The 19246-nt window shown below is 51.6% G+C and overlaps 1 protein-coding gene across 3 annotated transcripts in view; it reads right to left on the bottom strand.

The window, feature by feature from the left end:
* Positions 1-1051: 1051 nt before the first annotated feature.
* Positions 1052-19246, bottom strand: part of Ssh1 (slingshot protein phosphatase 1) — a 57139-nt gene continuing 38944 nt past the window's right edge. For 2 of the 3 annotated variants that reach the window (XM_076922451.1, XM_076922452.1), the window contains 6 exons: positions 18694-18822; positions 16670-16716; positions 15347-15493; positions 13732-13932; positions 10071-10632; positions 1052-7557 (listed from right to left, as the gene is read on the bottom strand). In XM_076922451.1, coding sequence (XP_076778566.1) covers positions 6340-7557; positions 10071-10632; positions 13732-13932; positions 15347-15493; positions 16670-16716; positions 18694-18822 — 2304 coding nt within the window. In that variant the 3' untranslated portion in view covers positions 1052-6339. The remainder of the gene's footprint in view (positions 7558-10070; positions 10633-13731; positions 13933-15346; positions 15494-16669; positions 16717-18693; positions 18823-19246) is intronic. The other variant, XR_013106975.1, reaches the window with a different exon arrangement.

A 19246-nucleotide genomic window follows, 5' to 3' on the forward strand; every position in this document is an offset into this window, starting at 1 on the left:
TTCCACAAAGGTTGGTCCAGGGCTGTTTACGTGTCAGCTTCACTGTGGTGAGGTAATACACCTACATCCATCGGTCTCTTGTGTGCCCAGTTGAGTGACAAATTAAGAATGACTTGTTGAAGAACTTTTAGCATCTGAGTGTTGGACTATGGATCCTCCCGGTGCACACAGTAGGTCCAGAGTGTTTGGCATACCTACTCTTTAGGTTGGAAGGGTGGGACCAAGAGACTCCCTCACCAGCAGTGACGTTGCAGCCAACGTGGGGAAGAGAGGGAGTCTCCCTGGCTCTTCTGGACTGCACAGCTAGGGCTAGACATTTTTAAGACATGGCAGCCTGACTTCTTCAGTGACCAGGTATTGCGTTTGGGACCTTAAACTGTGTCTCAATGGCCACTCGGTGAGTAGTGTCACAGCTGATGTTAACTTTAAGAGGTCTAACGGAAGAGCTCTGGATCACTGGGATCGTATCCTTCAGGTGGATACTGGGGTCCATTCTGGTCCCTCCCGGCAGCTCCTGTTTTCAGTGGTTTTCCTTTATGGCAGATTGTCTTGCCATGGACCCTGGAAGCAAGCAACGCACACAGCCCAGTGCAGAGACCTCTGCAATTATAAGCTAAGGACTCAAGACGCTTTATACTTTTAGGTTTTTTGGGGATGTGGGGGGTGTGTTTCTTTTGATACAGGATATCACTCTGTAGCCTTGGCTGGCCTGGAAGTCACTGTTGTAGACCAGGTTGGCTTTGGGCTGAGACATCTGCCTGCCCCTGCCTCTCAAGTGCTGGGATTAAAGGTGGGCACCACTAGGGCCAGCTTGCTTTCTATTTGTCCAATCCCGGCCACAGGCAACGGCACTGGAAAGGAGAACTCTGGGGTGGCGCCAGCGTTGCTTCTCTGGGTCTAACTCCTGCAACTGTTGAGAAGAGCCTTGAACTTCATAGGTACAAAAAAAAATCTAAAAAACAAAGGTGCTCACAGTAATGACAAGGGAATAGCACACTGGACGTCTTAGCAAGCACTAGAGGCAGAACCCAGTACAGACAGGCACTCACAGGACATTATAAAGAAAGTGTTTATTCTCATCACGAGAAGCACGCAGACTATATATATATATATATACAGTACACACCAACAGAAGTAAAAAACAAAAGTGCACTATGCCTCTTCTACTGAAAATTCACAGTACAAAAGATACTGCCTTTTAAATATATATATATATTTTAAAAATGAGAAAAACAATACCAAAAAAAACCCAAACAAACAAACAAAAAAACCCATCAAAGTTGTAATGTGATGAGGGAACCCGGCACGCCGGCGGCCTTTGAAAGGTGAAGGATGCAGTCTGGAGAGGCTCCTCTGAGGTACACTGTACCCCTGACTCATAAGGGAGCTCAGGACACAGGCAGAGGAGGAGGATGGGGTATGAAGGGTGGGTAGGTGGTGGCAAGCCTCTATAATCTAGAGGGCTACCTTGAGGGGTTCAGGGGAGGTCTTGGGCTGTGGTTCAGGGAGAGCTGGGCCTGCATCATCCCTTGGCTGCCTGGCAAACCAAATCACTTCACTGGCTACCTCAGGGTGTGGTATGTGCTGATGCAGGCATGGCTGTGGGGCATTTCTAGCAGGCTCTGTGGGGTAGTCAGGGTCCACAGTGTCAACTGCATAGCAGATTAACACAAGCGGATGGATGGTGGTGGGGAGGAAATCACTCACGTCTTAACCACCAGGACCAGCCATGAAAGATGAGAGTTGAACGGTTGCGCATAAATACACAGTATTTGTAAACGATTATTAAGGCACTCAATTGTCAAAGAATAATTACAGGGTAGAGGGGGAAGCAGCTGTCTTCTCATGCAACAAGGCCAATGGCCAGGGTGGCAGAGGCTGTGTCTAAAACAGGGACCAGAGGAGGGGCTGTGGTATCTACTGCAAAAGGGAACTGAGGTGGTCACCCTTCTCCAGATAGCCCCTGGTGGCGTCCCTGCAGATGGGTCCAGGGTGACTTCCCTGAAAAGCTGGGGGACACAGTGTGTGGAGAGGAACAGCACACACCAGGTCTGCTCGAGCAGGATTCACTTCTATGTATGTATATGTATAATGCACACACAAGGTATATGCACATATACTTATGTACATTATCTCCATGCACACTGGACTCTCAATCACACCTCCACAGTAGCAAAAACAAGGGGCTTTGGATAGGGGACACCAATGACCTTCGTCTGGTCTTATGGTCAGCAGGAACCTAGCCTCTAGGGTGGGTGGGACCGAGAGTCTCCCTCACCAGCAGTGACACTGGAGCCAATGTGGGGAAGAGTGGGGGGTCTCTCTGACTCTTCTGGATTGCACAGCTAGGGTCAGGCAAGTGGTCCTAGGTACTCTGGTTACCCTGAAGGGGTTGTACGTGTCTCAAGAGCCACCCCCCCCCCCAAGTGTCAGCCAACCCATTTGGGTTGGAAATGAATTCTCACACCAATAACCGCCAGCAGGTAGACAGTAACTCCTTTAGGGGGTGATGTGTGATGTCTCTTGTGATCTTGTGATCACAAGGAGAAATGGTTCCGGAAGACCAGGAGATTCGCAAGCCTTCCGGGGTGGTCCCTGAGAAGGGCGCACAAAAGTACAGGGTGGCTGTCAACATCTGATCTCTCCAAACTTGGTTCCATCCTCTGGGCTTTTCTAGGGCAGAGGATGCTGGGCTGGATCTTCAGCTAGAGCAAGCTGCTGATCGAGGGAAGCAGAGCCGCGCAGCTCTCTGGGTACCCGTGAGAGACCAGCATGGCCGAGCCACAGGGATGAGCTGTGTGTGTGTGGTTGGGAGGACTTGCAGACTGAGAACAAGGAGTGGGGGAATCTGAGAAAGACACCTTGCTCTTAGTTCACACTAAGATCAGGCATTTGGACTCCCCCCACTCCCTCCCGCCGCCCCCTCTGCCCAGTATCATTGCCCTTACACTTCAGGAAGCCTTCTGAGTTGATGAATGGCAAGGCCGCCACATGGTTCAGCTTTTGGGAGGCTAGGTAAAGTTCCCGGGCCATCAGGCTGAGCAGAAAGTTCTTCATTCAGCAAGGACATTCAGTGAAACTGGTAGTCATCAGAACTGGTGGCTCCCGCTGCATAAATCCCTGGTACCTCTGCTTGCTAAGACTATACACAAGGCTAAATTAGCCAGGCATGGAGCAGTTTGCAAAGTTAATATTGTTTTTTTGTTTTTTTTTTTTTTTTTTGGGGGGGGGGGAGTGTCAGGATTTACATAGCCCTGGACTCGGTGATCCACCCATCTGTGCACCACAAGTGTGTGCCACCAAGCTTAGCGGGAACAAATTTTTCCTGAGACAATATGGGAGTTGTCACTGCCTTGGCTTAGCGGGACAGTTTCACAGAAGCTTTCTGGTTAAATGCCAATTCACTGTGTTTGCAGATAGAGCCAACCCTCCAGGAAGAAAGGACACTGTCACACAGGCCAGGGATTCTGGTCTGAGGACGGTGACCTGCTTCCTGTTTGTGCCGCTGGCTGCTCCACCAGTGCTTCTACGACAGGTGTCTGCCTGGAGCCCAAGACCTGCTGGAATTCATTCTCCTCCTGTCCTGACTCTTTCAATAGAACGGGACAAATTACAGTTTTCAAAATGAAAAGTTTTCAAAATCCCATTGCTCTTACAGATGGGATTAAAAAACACAGCGGAAGCCTATCATTACCAAATCTAAGGAATTATTTTGACACAAAAATTGACCCACTGTGTGAAATTGAACTTGGCGATGTATATTAAACTTGGCCTTTTTTTTTTTTTTTTTTTTTTTTTTTTGCTTTTGTTGGCTGAGGGGAGAGTGGGAAAAAACCACAGGGTTTCAGGAATAAGTGGATGATCACCAGGGAGAAAAGTTCTGAGACCCCATAAGAATGAAAAGAGAACTGGCCTGGATCCTGGAGAAGCTCGGGGCGTTCGCCAGGATGGCCGTTTTGAGACCCTGTTCGTTCTAACCAGTGTGGGAGGACCCCCTTCCGTGTGCTTCCACAACACGCCGTATCCTTGAAGACTTGTGGTCTCACCGAACTGTCTGGCTGACCCAGCCAACCGCAGGACGGAGCTGTGGTCACAAGGACTCCATCCGCCCATGAGGTAAAGGGGCAGGCTGGCAAGTTTGCAGTGTAGGATGGAAGGATTTGGTCTGTGATATCCAAGGAGCAAAGACAGCCTTCAAATCGTCCCGTCCTCCTGCAGTGTTGCAAGCAGCCCTGGGACATCGCAGAAATCAGTTAGCAAGCTTTCTACAGGGCCCACAGCAGACATCTGAAGCACGGAACACCATCTCTGGCAAGGTTCCATACTATTTCTGAGGTAGAATCTCGCTTTGTGGCCCAGACTGGCCTTTAACTCATGACGGACCTGCCTCAGCCTCCTAAGTGCAGACCACAAGCCCGTGGAACAACTCCCAGAGCCATTTACCCTTAATAATGGAACAAGCAAGCCTGGGGCATGATGGGATTGCACCTGTAGTCTCAGCATTTGGGAGGCTGAGGCAGAAGGACTGCTGTGAGTTTGAAGCCAGCTTGAACTACAGGATGAGAGTCTACCTCAAAAACAAAACAAACAAAAACCAAACCCTCGAGAGGCTGAGGCAGATGGATCTCTGTTGAGTTTGAGGGCTATCTGGTCTACAGAGAAAGTTCCAAGACAGCAGAGGCTACCTAGTGAGACCTTGTCTCAAATTTAAAAAAGAAAGAAAGAAAGAAAGAAAGAAAGAAAGAAGAAAGAAAGAAAGAAAGAAAGAAAGAAAGAAATTAAAGAAGAAAGGAAGAAAGAAAAGAAGAAAGAAAGAAAAGAAGAAAGAAAGAAAGAAAAGAAGAAAAAAGACAGACAGACAGACAGACAGACAGACAGACATTGTTAATCCCAGCACTAAGGAGGTAGAGGCAGGCAAATCTCTGAGTTTGAGGCCAGCCTGATCTACAGAGAAAATCTGTCTCAGAAAACCAAAACCAAACCCAAACCCCAAAACATGAACAGAGCCCATGGTAATCTCGCAGGGCTATGGGCCACCGTCGGCCAAACACCGAGTCAAGGCTTTCTGCTGTCTGCCTCTCTGCTTGTCTCTCTTCAAAACCCTTTTCATGACGGGCATCAGGTGAGGCTTGGTATTTGAACCCAGAGCCCAAGCATCCTGCTTCACTGAGCTAACCTGCACTCACACTGGGCCCCATAATTACAGCGTGGGGGAGCTGGGGACAAGGAAGCAGTGTTGTATTTTCCCCATAGGAAGAGACACCTGTAAACATCCTTGTAGCTTTTCAACACACTCGCTCCTCTCAGAGTGGCTCCTGGGGAGGGGCCTGTAAGAAAGTAACCCGTTGCTGACCTGCCCTTCCTCTCAGCAAATGTGGAGAAGGCGCCTAACGAGTCTGGGGGTTACAGTGTCTCAGAGGGATGATCCACACCCCAGACCCACCACCTCCGGATTAGGTCATCCCAATCCCTGTTAGCAGCAGGTGAGGCTCAGAAGTGCCTCTGTGACTCGGTGACATGAGCTTGAGGCCAGCAGCTGAGAACCCGTACCCGAGACCGTGGGCACCAGGATGGAGTTTTACATAGGTCACTGCCACTAAGTGCCTTCCTCTGATGATATCACCTGGCTGTTCTTGGGATGTCAAGTTCAAAGTCTTGACACTTCTGCAACCCCCCTCTCAAAACCAAAACCAAAACCAAACCCAATCCCCCACCTCCACCCCCAGTTCTTTTGGAAAATCCCTTCTGGACACAGCGTTGTTCCTCAGAACGAGCCTTGGTCATTATTACTTTATAAACAAAATGCACAGTGAGCAGAGAGGTAGGCCTTGTGTTGTCCTCTGAGGAGTCTCCCTCGAGGACCGGAATGACGGGGACCGCAGGCTGCAGTGACCTTACCACTGTGGCTCTTTACATGTTGCAAACTGAGGAATTTGTATGGACGCGCACGTTTTTTTTTTTCCTCTTCACCAGGCTGGCCTGGCACTCACCATGTAGCGGAGGATGACTCCGAACTTCTAATCCTTGTGCGTGCACCTCCAGTGTTGGGATTTCGGTGTGCACAACCATGCCCGGGTTTATGGGCTGCTGGGGATCAAACCCAGGGCTTGGTGCATGTCAGACACACACTCTTAACAACCGAGACACTGCCCCAGCCTGTGTGCACACATCTGAATGGAACTCCTGGCTGACAGTCTCCAGGTTGCCCAGGCCCCCCCACCTGTGTCCCCTCTCACAGGCTCTCAGTGGGGAAAGCTCAGAAGACTGAAGTTGTTAACACAAATCAAGACGTGAGAGTAGGTCAGGACATTATAAAAACCTCACAGAGCTGAAAGCTAGTCAGCTTTTGTTTACCCTCGATGGGCTTTTCAAGTTTTCTGGGGCAGATTTCCCTGATGGTTTGGAGGTTGCAGCGGGGTCCCTTGGTGCAGCCTGGGGTTCGGACAAGAAGGAAGAGAGAGCGCACTTGGCATCCTGCGAGTCGGCGATGGTGGACGTGTCAGCTTCACTGGACAGGTCCTCCGTGGAGAAGTTGAGACTTCCCAGCTTGGCGAGGGAATGGGACCGTTTCAGTGGGGACGACACGGTGAGGCCGGCCAGGCGGAGCCGAGTCTCGATCTCCTGGGCCCGCTGTTTCACCAGCCCTGGCTTCCCTCGGACACTGTGGATGCTGTCGCTGCTGGAGCTCCGGGTCAGGTTGGAGCTGATGGAGGAGGAGGTGGGGGTGTAGCACACGGTCTTCAGGAAGTCTCTCGAGAAGTTACTGGTGTGATCTAGGCGGAGGAGGGTAGACGTCGGGCTTTTCTGCAAGGTCCCTCCTACGGGCTTCTCTTCGGACCCGGCTTGGCTGCACAGGGTTGGGTGTGCAGGCTCCTGGCCCTCCTCGGGGATGCTGGCCTCCAGCCTGCTGGTGGCGCTGTCCCTGCAGGTAGACGGTGAGTCTGAAGGCAGGCTCTTCAACCTCTCCAGCTCTTTGGTGTGCTTTCGGACCAGGCCTGCCTTCTGCAGCTGAATAATGGATTCCTGATGCTGCATCAGGTAGCTATTGGGGGTCGGCTTCTCCACTTCATTACTGAACAGAAGCCTCAGGTCCTTGGCCGGCTTCGGATCTTTCTTGCTTGACGGTTCTTCCCTCGCCGCCTCTGTATTGGCTGCACTCTTATCACAGTGAGAATTCTTCAACAGGAGAGATTTTGAAAGAGCCTTTGAGGTCTCTCTGGAAGGCTCTAGAAGGCTTGCTGGTGGTTCCGGGGCAGCTCCGGCTCCAGAGCCACTGACATCTGGCTTCTTGGAGCCTGCTGGTAGTAGGAACGGAGAGGTGTTGGCTGGACTGGAGACCGGCCTCTCTGGAGCTCGGGACCTGCTGCTCGCATGGGCCACTGGGGAAGATGTGACGTGGGGGAGGAAGGTTGGCTGGGTGCAGATGGCAGAGGAGCTGGGGTCTTCATGCCGCTCCATGAAGGCCTCAGGAGTGGCGCCAGCTGCGGGGTACATGCAGTCGGCACAGGATGTGTAAGGAGGTTTCACTTTGCTGAGGATTCCAAACACGGCATCACGCTGCAACAGACAGAGCACAGTGAGGCAGTGTGATCCCAAGACAAAAAGCACAAAGAGGGTGGCCGTGGCGGGGGAGGGGAGGATGGCTGGCTGGCACTGTGGTGGGGGAGGGGCAGTGCTTTCATTTAATTTGTTCATGAGTACAGACCCTTTGGGGGACACATTGGATCATGAATAGAAGTTAGCGCAGTGTAAGAGATGTTAGTCTTGACTTTCCACAAGCCAAAACGGTGGTGTCCTGGGCAAACCTTAAGCCATAGGGCTGGGACAGAGACTCCCAGGATGCCGCTTCTCAGTCTGTTTCCACCACCCACCAGGATGACCCTTCCCTGGCCATGGTCTGGTCTGGAAAGCAGGGTGCAGGCACGGGCGAGCAGGACAGACTGATAGATCTGGAGAGCCAGCTCACTGGTTAAGAACATTTCCTACTCTTCCAGGACCTGAGTTCAGTTCCCAGCACCCATGCCAGACAGCTCACGACTGCCCATAAACTCCAGCTCCCGGGCATCTCCGCCGCCTCCGCCTTCCGTGACCACTAGCATTCACGTGCATATATATCCACACGCAGAGACGCCATTAAACGTAAGGTTTAAAGACAAAACAACTAGAATTTAAAACAACAAGAAAGAACCGAACAGAATTGATCCCGACCACACCATAGAAAGAGGGTTCTCCCGGGCAGAGGGAGTTTGCTGCGGGGATAACTGCAGTCTGAATCAGAAGAAACTTCCCAGGAACCCATGGTCGACACGATGGAGGGAGGAGGCAGACATGGTATTTGGACTGCCTCCAACACAAACTCCAACATACTTAACTACACGTTATGCTGTCTCCCAAGGGACTTGCCTTTGGTCACTGGGGCCTCGGAGAATAGGACAAGGACTTCTCTTTGACCTCCCTGTAATTGGAGGTAAGAAGGGTAAGGGTGGCTGAGGAGCCAGCTCTCTTCCAGTTGCCCGACGGTGAGACCCCACAGGTGGCGGGAAAGGCAGCCTTGCAGATGCCAGGTTGAGGGGGGGGGTCTCTCATAATTTTGCTCCGTGTGCAGCCTTGGTGACCTCTTTCCACAATTCCAAGAGGTTAATATCACTCTGTGTAGCCAACTCCATACTCGGGCTCCCAGGCTGTGTTCTTACCCACCAGCCTAGCCTGTCACCTCTGCCTCTGCCTAGAGTCCCCTGCACTTCCCTGTGTGTCCAGGACGTGGCACACAGCCGCACCGACATACCAGTACACGTGGCCTCCTACACGCAGCCACTGTCCCTCACAAGGATCAGAGCCCTCTGTTCAGCACGGCTCCTCAGCCTGGACCAAGCAAGTTGCTCTCCACCAGGCCACGGGTAACGTGCCACCCCATCTGGGTCAAGCTCTGTCCTCTTTGGTGCCCTTGCTAGTAAGCTCGCCTTCCTTTTGCCCCATACATATGGGGCTCAGAGACACAGAGCAGAACCCCACACCAGCCTGACACACCATAGTTAATAAAGAGAGCTAGGCACATGAATGGCTATACATGTCCGAGTCTCGTCCTGCTACATTCTGCTGCCAAGTCCGCTGAGGCCCTCCCCAAGTCACCATGCAGTGACTCACAGTCAGGCCACTGGCCTAACCACTGCATGACGGTCCCAGACAAAGGAGTTTTGCGGCATCTGTCCTCTCTGAGGGAAGTGGTGGGCAGTGCGGGAGGCACGCAGTTCCTCTTTGGTCTGGAGCATATTTTATTACTTAGAGGCCAGAAGTGGACCGCCTGGGGTGGCTGGGTCTTTTTTGTCTTTTTTTTTTTAAATACAAACCAACGCTCTACCTCGGTGTCCCCACTGAGTGTCATCACTGCCTGTGGAGTGGCAGGGATGGCCAGAGTACACGGAAGTTCCTGGCCCCAAGCCTTTGGTGTACCCGAGGCGCAGAGCCCAAGAGTGCAGACCCCTTGGCCCTCTGTAAGAACAGCCCTGCTTCTAGGTCACACTGCCAGATGCTGGAACAAGGAAGACGGCCCAGAACCAGCGACTTTCTGAGCAGCCTGAAGGTTGTAGCTAAGGCACACTGCACGTCACCCCTCAAGGTTGGAAGCTTCAGGGAACACAGAGAGCTCAGTATTGAGAGTCTGAAGACGGGACGCCTGGTGAAGCTAACCCATACGCACTGTCATTCTGTCACAGGGGGCCACTTAGGAAGGAGATGACACCTCTGGGATTTGTTTCAAAGCCATCTGAGACACAAGGGCTATAGAGGGTTCGGTGAGATGAATCTGGAACATCCCGTATCAACGGCGTCATCTGGGATAATGACATGACTCGGGAGCCCCACCTTAGATAAGGGGGGTATTGCAAGCCATGGGTGTGACTTATACGTGGTGTATGCACTAGCCAGGCACACGCTACATAGGCAGGTATAGCAGTCCCCCACCCTCCGAAATGAACTCTATGGGCTGAAGTGGGACCTGTACAGAGAGGGCTACAGGTCGGGTAGAGGTGGCACAGCAGGCTCGCCGCTCCCCACAAGGGTCCCCAGCCTACCTCAAAGTCATCGGGACAGCTCCTCTTGCTGTTGTTGTTGTTAAGGTTTTCCTGGTCAAGGGAACTTCTATCAAGCTGGGTGGAGCCATCCCTCCACCTCCCTGCTCTTGGGCTGCCATCCTTCTCCAGCTCCTCCACCTGAGGCAAGGAACCACTGCGGCCTTTGGGGCTCCCAAACTCCAGTCTCCTCTTCACATCCTTCTCACACGGCCTGGGGCCTTCCGGGGGATGCTGAACCAACTTGTGCACCTCCGCTGGCTGAGCCTCCGCCTCCTCCGCTAACAAAGCATCCCTCTCAAGGTCCTCTAAGTGGACCAGGTCGCCCACATCCTCACGGTGGGGAAGGAGGAGGGGGTCCGAGAGTCTTCGGAAACAACAGGGGAGGGAGGGTCCTCCTGGGGCCAGGCTTCTCGGGAGCCCAGGGTGGGTGGTATCATCCAAACAGGGCAGCCGAGTGTCCAGGGCAACATCCAAGGTCTCTGGCAAGAGCTCACTGGGCTCTGCTGCGGTGTCGGTGTCATCTGCCGGCTGCTGGCGCCATAGTTTGTTATGCCGCTGTTTGCTGTGGGGAGAAAGGGCAGGAGGTGAGCTGAGAGCAGCACCAGCAGGTCCTAGCAGGTAGGAGTCAGACAGGGCTGGGAAGTAGACTTCCCTCTGTTCACTCACCAGGGATGAGAGTCAGCACTGCCTATGGGAGCATCCTTTCAGGAGCATCCTTTCGGAACTGTTTACCATGCAGTAACAATGTGGCTGATGCAGAGGCAGTTTTGACGGGAGGCTGCCCCTCCCCCCACTTTCCTGTTTGCGCTCATCTGATTGTGTGAATCTAGTCACACCACTGTGGGCTCTGACTCCCGTGTAGACCGAACAGTGAGAGTAACAACCTTTTCACACCTACAGTGTGAGAAAACTCAGGGGTCAAAGTGGGAGGTGTATGTCAAGTCCTCTGCACACCAGGGTAATGAGGCAAACGTGACCATCCCCTTGAAGATCCCAGAACACTCTCCCAAGGACTTGTTTCAGGCACAGACTACAGGTCTGTTTTAAATAATTTCCTCTTTTTTCTTTCTTCTTTTTAAGAACCAAGGTCTATGCACTCTCAGGCTAGCCCCAAACTTATTATGTAGCCAAAGCTAGCCTTGAGTTCTTGATTCTTCTACATCTTCCCTTCCAAGTGCTGGGATTTCATGCCTGACTTGAATGAGTTCTCCTGATATTTTAATCATTATTTTCAGGTGGAGATAAAATCCATGGCCTTCTGTTTGACAGGAGGCATTCTACCACTGGGCTACACACCCAGCCTTATGGAATTAAAAACAAAACAAAACAAAATACACATGCATGCATGCATGCATACATACATACATACACACACACACACACACACACACACACACACACACACACACACACACACACACACACACACACACCAGGACTGGAGAGATGACTCAGCGGTTAAGAGCACTGACCGCTCTTCCAGAGGTAGGTCCTGAGTTCAATTCCAGCAACCACACGGTGGCTCACAACCATCTGTAATGGGATCTGATGCTCTCTTCTGGTGTATCTGAAGATAGCTACAGTGTACTCACATATATAAAATAAATAATCTTTAAAATTTTTATTTTTTACTAATTGTTGAGAATTTCATATCATATACTTGATTATATTTACCCCAGCCTCACCACCCCCATTTGTGTGTCTTTTAACCCACTGAGTCTGGCTTATGCTGCCATTATTCATGGGTGGAGGCCATGCCAGAGCTTTCCCCCAGAAGCATCAACCGTCAGCGGCTGTCGAGTCAGGGGCAGTGCTAGTATTGCTTTTATACCATGTTTGAAGGTATAAACCACGAAGAGAGAAAGAACTTTACAGTGACAGGTAATCACCACGATTGCCTCCACCTCCCGAGGGCTTCATAGTAAAACCAACACCACGGGGTGTGAGGGAGGCTGAGACAGGAGAAGCAACCACAACCATGCCTGCTGAAAAGTGCCACTGCTCTTCAGCCCAGGGCCTCATCTGTATCCCAGTGCCCCATGGACTTCCTCCACTGACTGCAATCCAGATTCACACCCTGCTGCTGTGGGCCTGCCTGCAGGAGACCCTCGGTTAGGCTGCAGAGCCAAAGGCATCGGGTGAACTTCCCGTCAGGCAACCTTCACTTTAGTTCCCTAGGCTGAGGGAGAGCAATGCCTACTTTACCTCCTCTGCCTGAGACCTGACAGACACTCTGAAACAGTGTAACAGTCCAGAGCTGGCTGCCGGGGGTTCTCTCAGCCTGTTTAACCTGGTAAGAGCACCCCTACTTCCCCAAACTTGCCCAAGGGGTGGAAGGACTCCGCCTTTGGATTACTTCCAATGCTATTCAGAAATAATCCAGGTGGCCGCTTGTGTAGGCTAGACACGGAGCTGGGAGAAAGTAAGTCCTCAGATACTGGCATCTGTCCCAGCAGCGTGGGACCTCCAGGGAACCCTTACTTCCCTGACAGGGGCCACTGCAACAATTGCTTTCTCTTGTGGCAGTCAACACATGTGGGTGTCAGCCTCTCTCCTGGCATACCTGAAGTCACTGTGTGACACGAGACAACCTGTCAGCTCACTCGTAAAACAAGAAGCTGAATTTTACTTTGAGGGTGGGGAAGCAGATTTAGCAGCCTCATCTGTGAACTTCCTGGAAGTCAGCTTGCTAAGAACCTGTAGTGATTGCCTGTGCATCCTCACAAGGCCACGCCAGTTTCTAAATTGCAGTAAAGTGCGCCACCTTGACCGCTTCTATCTACGCAGCCTGGCAGGACAATTCCCGACACTGCACCACCGTAACTGTTCATGGTGCAGAATGGAGACCACCCACTACTCTCTCACTGTCCCTTCTCTAGCCTCTGGCTACCAAGATCACATTCTCCATCTCTAGGGACCTCATGCAAGCATGGGGCCACACAGTTTCCCCTGAGAGCTCCAAAGTTTGCTTAGAATGTACTACACGTCAGACTCGCCCTTTTATGGGGTGAGGACATGGGATCTTGATATATGGCAGAGGCCAGCCTTGAACTTCTGGGTCAGGCAATCTAACCAGGAGCTCCTTCATCCAACTGCCTTCCTCCAGAGGAAGACTTCTATATGCTCTCCCCGCTTGTCGATCCACCCATCCAACAAAGGACTCGTGGGTGTCTTCTGCCTGTGTGCTATTGTGAATAACACCACCATCAATACAAACAACCCATGACCCCATCACTTCTAGTCTTCCGGGCACACGAGGGGCCACCGGCATCCGAGGCCTGGGTGTCAAATCCTTAGCTTAGAGGATGGAACTGGGCTTGGGGTACATTGAGGGCTCATTTGTGGTGTATCAGACCAGTGGCCTCTTCAGCCTTGAGTATGGCATAAAGCAGGTACTTAGGAGATGGATACATACGCTCAAGCCCCACAGCACATACCAGGACATGCTTGGGTGAGCAGTTAAGTACCTTCCCTCGCCCAGCGAGACAAGCTTACTACATGTGCCAACCAAATCAAAACGGATCCCTCCTGGAAACCACTAGTCAGAGCCCAAACAATAGTTGTTTTTTATAAGCCAGCTCCCAGGAGGCCGGCTGCCAGCTGTGGGAGCTCCTGCCAGGCCTGGCTTCGTCTGCCAGCCTGTGTCTAGGTGCTCGCTCACCTCGCGTCCAGGATGCCTTCATACTCAGACAGCTGCCTCATGAAGCCTGCGTTGGGCCGCGTGATACTGCGCTTCTGTTTCACGTAGTTATACGCTTTCTCCAGGGGCCAGCCGAACTCCTTCATGGCGTACGCTATGACGGTGGACGCAGATCGGCTGACGCCCATCTTGCAATGGACCAGGCACTTGGAATGGTTCCTTCTGCGGGGAGGTGAAGGAGGAGTTGGGGGTTAGGGACTGAGGGCAAGGATGAATAGTCCCCCCCGCCCCGCCCTGTTATCTCATGGCTCCAAGCCTTGTCTGTCGTCCTAATGTTTACATGAAACAGATCACACCTTCTAAAGGAAATATCTTTGCTGTGAGATCAGTTAGCACACAATGGGAGAACAGATGAAATCTGTATGGCCTGGTCCAGCTTTCCAATGCCTGTTTCAAAATGAAATCTCCCCCGTCTCGGGGACACGTGTGAGGCTACTACCTACAGTCCCTTCCTGGGCAGCACCTGGACAGTTAAAGGGAGTTCCCCAAGACCACTCAGCTTCAAGAGCAGATGGAGGCCCTGACTGGGCTACTGTGGGAAACGGGGCCAGTGAGGCGAAAATGCTGTGCCCTGGGGAGAGAGTGAGAGCCCGGACGGAGCGTGGGGATGACAGTAGTCTGGCCAAGAGAGAACGGAGCCAGGGGGAAGATGGGAGCCAATCTGCTGCTTGTGGGAAGGCTGTGCTGGCCCAGGCACAGCTGATTTACGAGATACACAAGGAACAGTGACCCTCTCCTTGCTGGAGAAGGCGGAGGCATGCCAAGTGGGCAGAGGCTGCAGCCGGGAAGCTAGGGTGGGGCTTAGCAGGCTCCAGCTTCCTATACCAGGTTTACAACCCCCCACCCCCCCACCCCCCCAACACTAGTCTTTCCTGAGTTCTAAACTCACAGGCAAGGAGTCTGCGATCTGGGAAAGCAAGAAAAAGTAGGCTTTGGTAAGGATACACATTGTAGCTTTGACTGGGAGGCTCCTAAGTTAGAGGGCTTTTCTCCATAGCCGGGAGTTGGGGATGGTGGGGGGTCTTTGCTTTGAACTTCTATACAACAGCTGCTCCAAAGGACTGTAAGGAGGGGCCCCAGGGCCCAGGGACAGAGGGGATGACCCCATCTTGGGACTGCCCTGTTCTAGGCACACGGGAGCATGGAACTGGCCCAGGAGAGGATACAGCCTGCATTCCTTGGGGAACTATCCAAGAGCTCGAAGACCAGCATATACCAGCCCTTTCCATGAGAGAGCTCCCCCTGTGGCATCTGGGTACTGAACCCTGGCTGGCATCTGTACTGATGATGAACACTGGATTCAGTGTCACAGGAGGGTAGGTGGAAGAGAACACCAGGGCACCCTGTGGAGAAGGCCTGATTGATGCTTGCCCACTTTGGTGTCTGGTGTTCTGTAGCTAAAACAAAGGTCCAGCAGACAGTCCCACGTCTTCAGGCATTAGGCTTCTTCCGTATCCAGGACTACCTGCCCTAGGATCCTGTCTGCCTTCTTCACATTGGGGTAAGCTTCCTTATCCAGCTCGCCACTCATTCCTGCACAATGCCCCTCCCCCAGGCCACCTTCCCACACACTTACTTCGCTTTGTTTATGAAATGATAAGCTTCATTCCAGTGGGCGAGAAGGTCGGTGGTCTCCTCGTCGTACACTCGGATGTTATGGTATGCAAACAAGCCAGGGAAAAAATTGTCTATCTCTCTAGTGACATTTAAAATGTAGTCAACGCTGAAAAGAAGCAACCGGCCCAGAGAGTCAGAATGAGGAACAGGAAAAACAATGTAACAAAAACCTGGTGGAGAAAAGTCAAAGGCTATACACACCACAAGGCATGGGTTTGTGGTGAGAGGCTTATTTTATTTTTGCTTAATGGTCATCCTTGTGTGTTTTCTTCACAAGACAAGAATGTATTATTCAAAAAGAACTCATGTCATATCAAAAAACCCTTTACTTAATGGTACGTACGTTCAAAACCAGCTTGGGTTATAGAACGAGACACTGTCTTAAAAACAAAACAAAGCAAAGCAAAAACCAAACCTCTGCTCTTAAAATAGTTAAAAAGCAGAGTGTGCCTTCTGTAACGCTTGTCCTGTTTGAGAGCATCTGCTGACCCAGCCTCCACAGCCCTCCACCCTTAACCAGTACACTCATTTCATGAAAACCAAAACAACTTTGGTAACTGGAAAGGGTCTCAAATAGGTTTTACCATAAATAACATGCCTCAAGAGAGCTCCTTGAATCATGGATTTTTTCCCAGCAGGACGAAAGCCTGAGGTCTGACCGCACACTGGACAGACACTCTGCTCGGGGAATCCCTCTGACTGGAAGTTCTAAGGATGTACTTTTAAGCTCTGCTTCGTCTCAGTTTTCCACTATAGTAGGTTCAAGAAGGCCAGCTTGTGAGACTACAGAACGGTGATCTTGTGACCGCTTCCTCGAAGGGCTTGGTTTAAAGGTTCACTCCCGCTGCTGAGAATTTCCCAGGGACAGGCAAGGTCCTGCCCAGCAATGACAGCTCCGTCACATCGTTCCCACCAGGCACCAAAGGATTACCAGGAGTGGCCCAGCTCTCGGGATTGCTGACTCGATAAAAGGGCATCGGGGATGTGTGTCCATGCTATGGTTCCCAGCACTTCTGCTGGGGAGTGGGGTTGTGGGTGGGAGCTCAGAGCCTGCCCAGGGCCAGGCTGTCCTCTGTCCCCCAGTGTGACTAAGCTGGTCCTGGACAATCACCTAAGACTCCAGGAAGACTCCAGGAAGCACGGATTACTGTGTATAGTGTTCTGAAGCATATGAGCCCTTCCAGCCGACCGCAGAGACCGGGCTGAGGCACTGACGGAGGCAGGCCAAGGCAGAGGCTACCTATGCTGCCTGGAGAGACGGGGAAGAGGGGAGCAGACTCACCCTGAGCCCTGCAGCTCCTCCAGATTGGATGCATTCCACTCGGAGCCCTGGGGGACAGATCATACAAAGCCCTGTGAGTGTTCACACTCCAGTCTCAGAACTACTTTCGGCATAGACAGGGAACCTGACAGGGCCTCAGTCTCAGAGCAGAAAGAAGGATGGAAAAACCAGGAGAGGGAGAGGAAGGAGTCTAAGCAGGTTCCTGAGAACCGTGGGCATCATTGAGGGTGACAGAGAGGAAAGGGAGCCTTGCTGGTCCCTACTTCGTGGAAGCCTGCTTCATGTCCTCCAGTCTTCTTAGTCTGCCATGGGCACTGCCCCCTGGGACCGCTTCATTACAGAGGGGACCCCCAGTCCCTTTCCTGGTAGGGATTTTGCCGTTATTTTTAAAAGTTCCCACCCTCTTACTCAGTAATTCCGAGTTACAAACAGCTCTCCCAAGGAGGTAACCAGGGCTCACACAGCCCCCTAGGAACACAGGACAGGCATTTAAAGGCTATTTATGGGAAAAACAATGGGAACCAGTAACATAAATGACAACAGATCCTGATGGCGGGCACTTCAAAATAAACCGTCCCATCACACTAGAGGCGGAGGCAGGAGGATTGCCATGAACTTAAGTCCAGCCAGGAGTACATAGTAAAACTTGTCTTAAAACAACAAACCAGAAATAGAATAATCATCATGATGGTGCAAAGGAGGTGACACTCAAGGAAAAAAAAAAAAAAAAGAGGGAGACAAAATCTACCGGGAAGCAGGTCAGTCTCCTCCTTCTACCCAGACATCAGAGAAACCCAGTGCTGGGGCCCGGGTTCTAATCCTAGCCCTACAGGAAACCAAACACTGGAAAAACTAACACAGCACAATGTTGTGAGTGACAACCTCCCTGTGGGAGTTGGGAATATTTTTTCCTCTCCTTTAAAATGGTTTGTTTCCAGCTGTCTATAACATGTATGACCGGATACATTGATACACTGTATCACTGTAACTTCTTCCATTCCTAGTCAAGGAGCGGAAGAGAAACACAAACAGCAGCCGCCTCAGTCCTGCCCCGGCTCAGTCTGCCTGCCCACTTCCTCTCCTGAGCCTCCCGGGTCCTCTGGGGCTCAGGCTTTGACCATCAAGCACCATGAGCTGGATTTTCACATCTCAGGGGCCACCTCAAGCATAAGATTCTTTTACCATCACTCATGCAAAGAATGGCACAGGCACCAAGCCTCGCTAGACTCCAGCAGCTCCTGGAAGAGGCCTTCGGCTGTGAGCGCCACCTAGTGGGCAGAGTGGAAGCAGGCGGCTTCTCATTGTTCTCAGGGAGGCCAGCCAGGACACCCTCCCTGTCTTTCAAGTTATTTAAACCCAGATGCTCACATCTCAGTGGATAAGGCACGAGACATGTACATACAGGGAGAGTCACATGTAAACAAACATTGTATATATATTCAATGCTCAGGAGGCTGAGGCAGATGGTCACAAACTCTGGGCTAACCTGAGCTACACAGTGAGCTTCTGTCTCAAAACCCACTTAAAGCCCACACATACATATGTGTGTGTGCATGTATACATATGTGTGCATGTATACATATATATAACCAGGCCTTCAGAACCCGTACTTGCCGGCTCCAGAGTGTACCTCACTTAGTCATCGTAATCACTCCATTGCGGGGGCGAGACAGCTGACTCGGCAGCGTGGGGGTGGGGGCACAGGGCAGGTGAGGTGCTGGAGCGGGAACTTGGTCTTGCTGGGTCTGACCTCATGATCTCCTAGCTAATTTTAGCAATCTGTTTGTCTTTGAAAACTGACCAATTGCCTTCTATGGAGATTTACGGCCTGAAGACACCGAGCACAGGAGACACGGTGGGGGTGGGGTGCATCGCACCCTTCAGTGGGCTCAGAGGGGAACGGCTCAGCTACCTGTGTTTCTGGTAGGTGCTAAGACACAGCCTCATCTGGGTTGTATGTGTCTGTGAACATGGTCCCCAAACCAAGTCCCCAAAGCAGGTCCCACCAGAGCTGGGCTTCTTACAAGATAAAGATGATCGAAGATAAGTGAGGGCTTGTCCATCTGGCCCAAGATGAGAAGCATCTCGTTATCAATGAATTCCTTGAACTCTTTCAGGTTGCAATTCATTTGCTTCTCCAGCTCATTTCGGATCTGTGGGCGGGACAGACAAGAGTGATGTGGGGCACAGCCTATTAGAGGAGATCTGTGGGCGGGACAGACAAGAGTGATATAGGGCGGAGCCTATTAGAAGTGATCTGCTCAAACAGGAGCCCACCTCCACACAGGCGTGAAGCCACTGTGGAAACTGTGACTGATTACTGGTGAATAGTGTGAATTTGTCCTCGTTCTTTTGCCCAGGGTAATGTGTTTAGACACAGGTAGCACATCTGTGTGGGCTGTGGGCATTCGCTCACTCCACCTCCAACTTAAACCCACCGGAGAAAGCCCATGGTCCCCCACAAAGAAATCTGTTTTTTTCTAATTTTTTTTCTATCGGGTTTAAAACAGTTACACGGTTACAATTAAGTACCAAATATATTGCAGTGAGATGGTAAAGTCGCTTTCTCACAGGAGA

This window comes from Arvicanthis niloticus, chromosome 24 (assembly GCF_011762505.2).
Source record: "Arvicanthis niloticus isolate mArvNil1 chromosome 24, mArvNil1.pat.X, whole genome shotgun sequence".
Classification (NCBI taxonomy): domain Eukaryota; kingdom Metazoa; phylum Chordata; class Mammalia; order Rodentia; family Muridae; genus Arvicanthis; species Arvicanthis niloticus.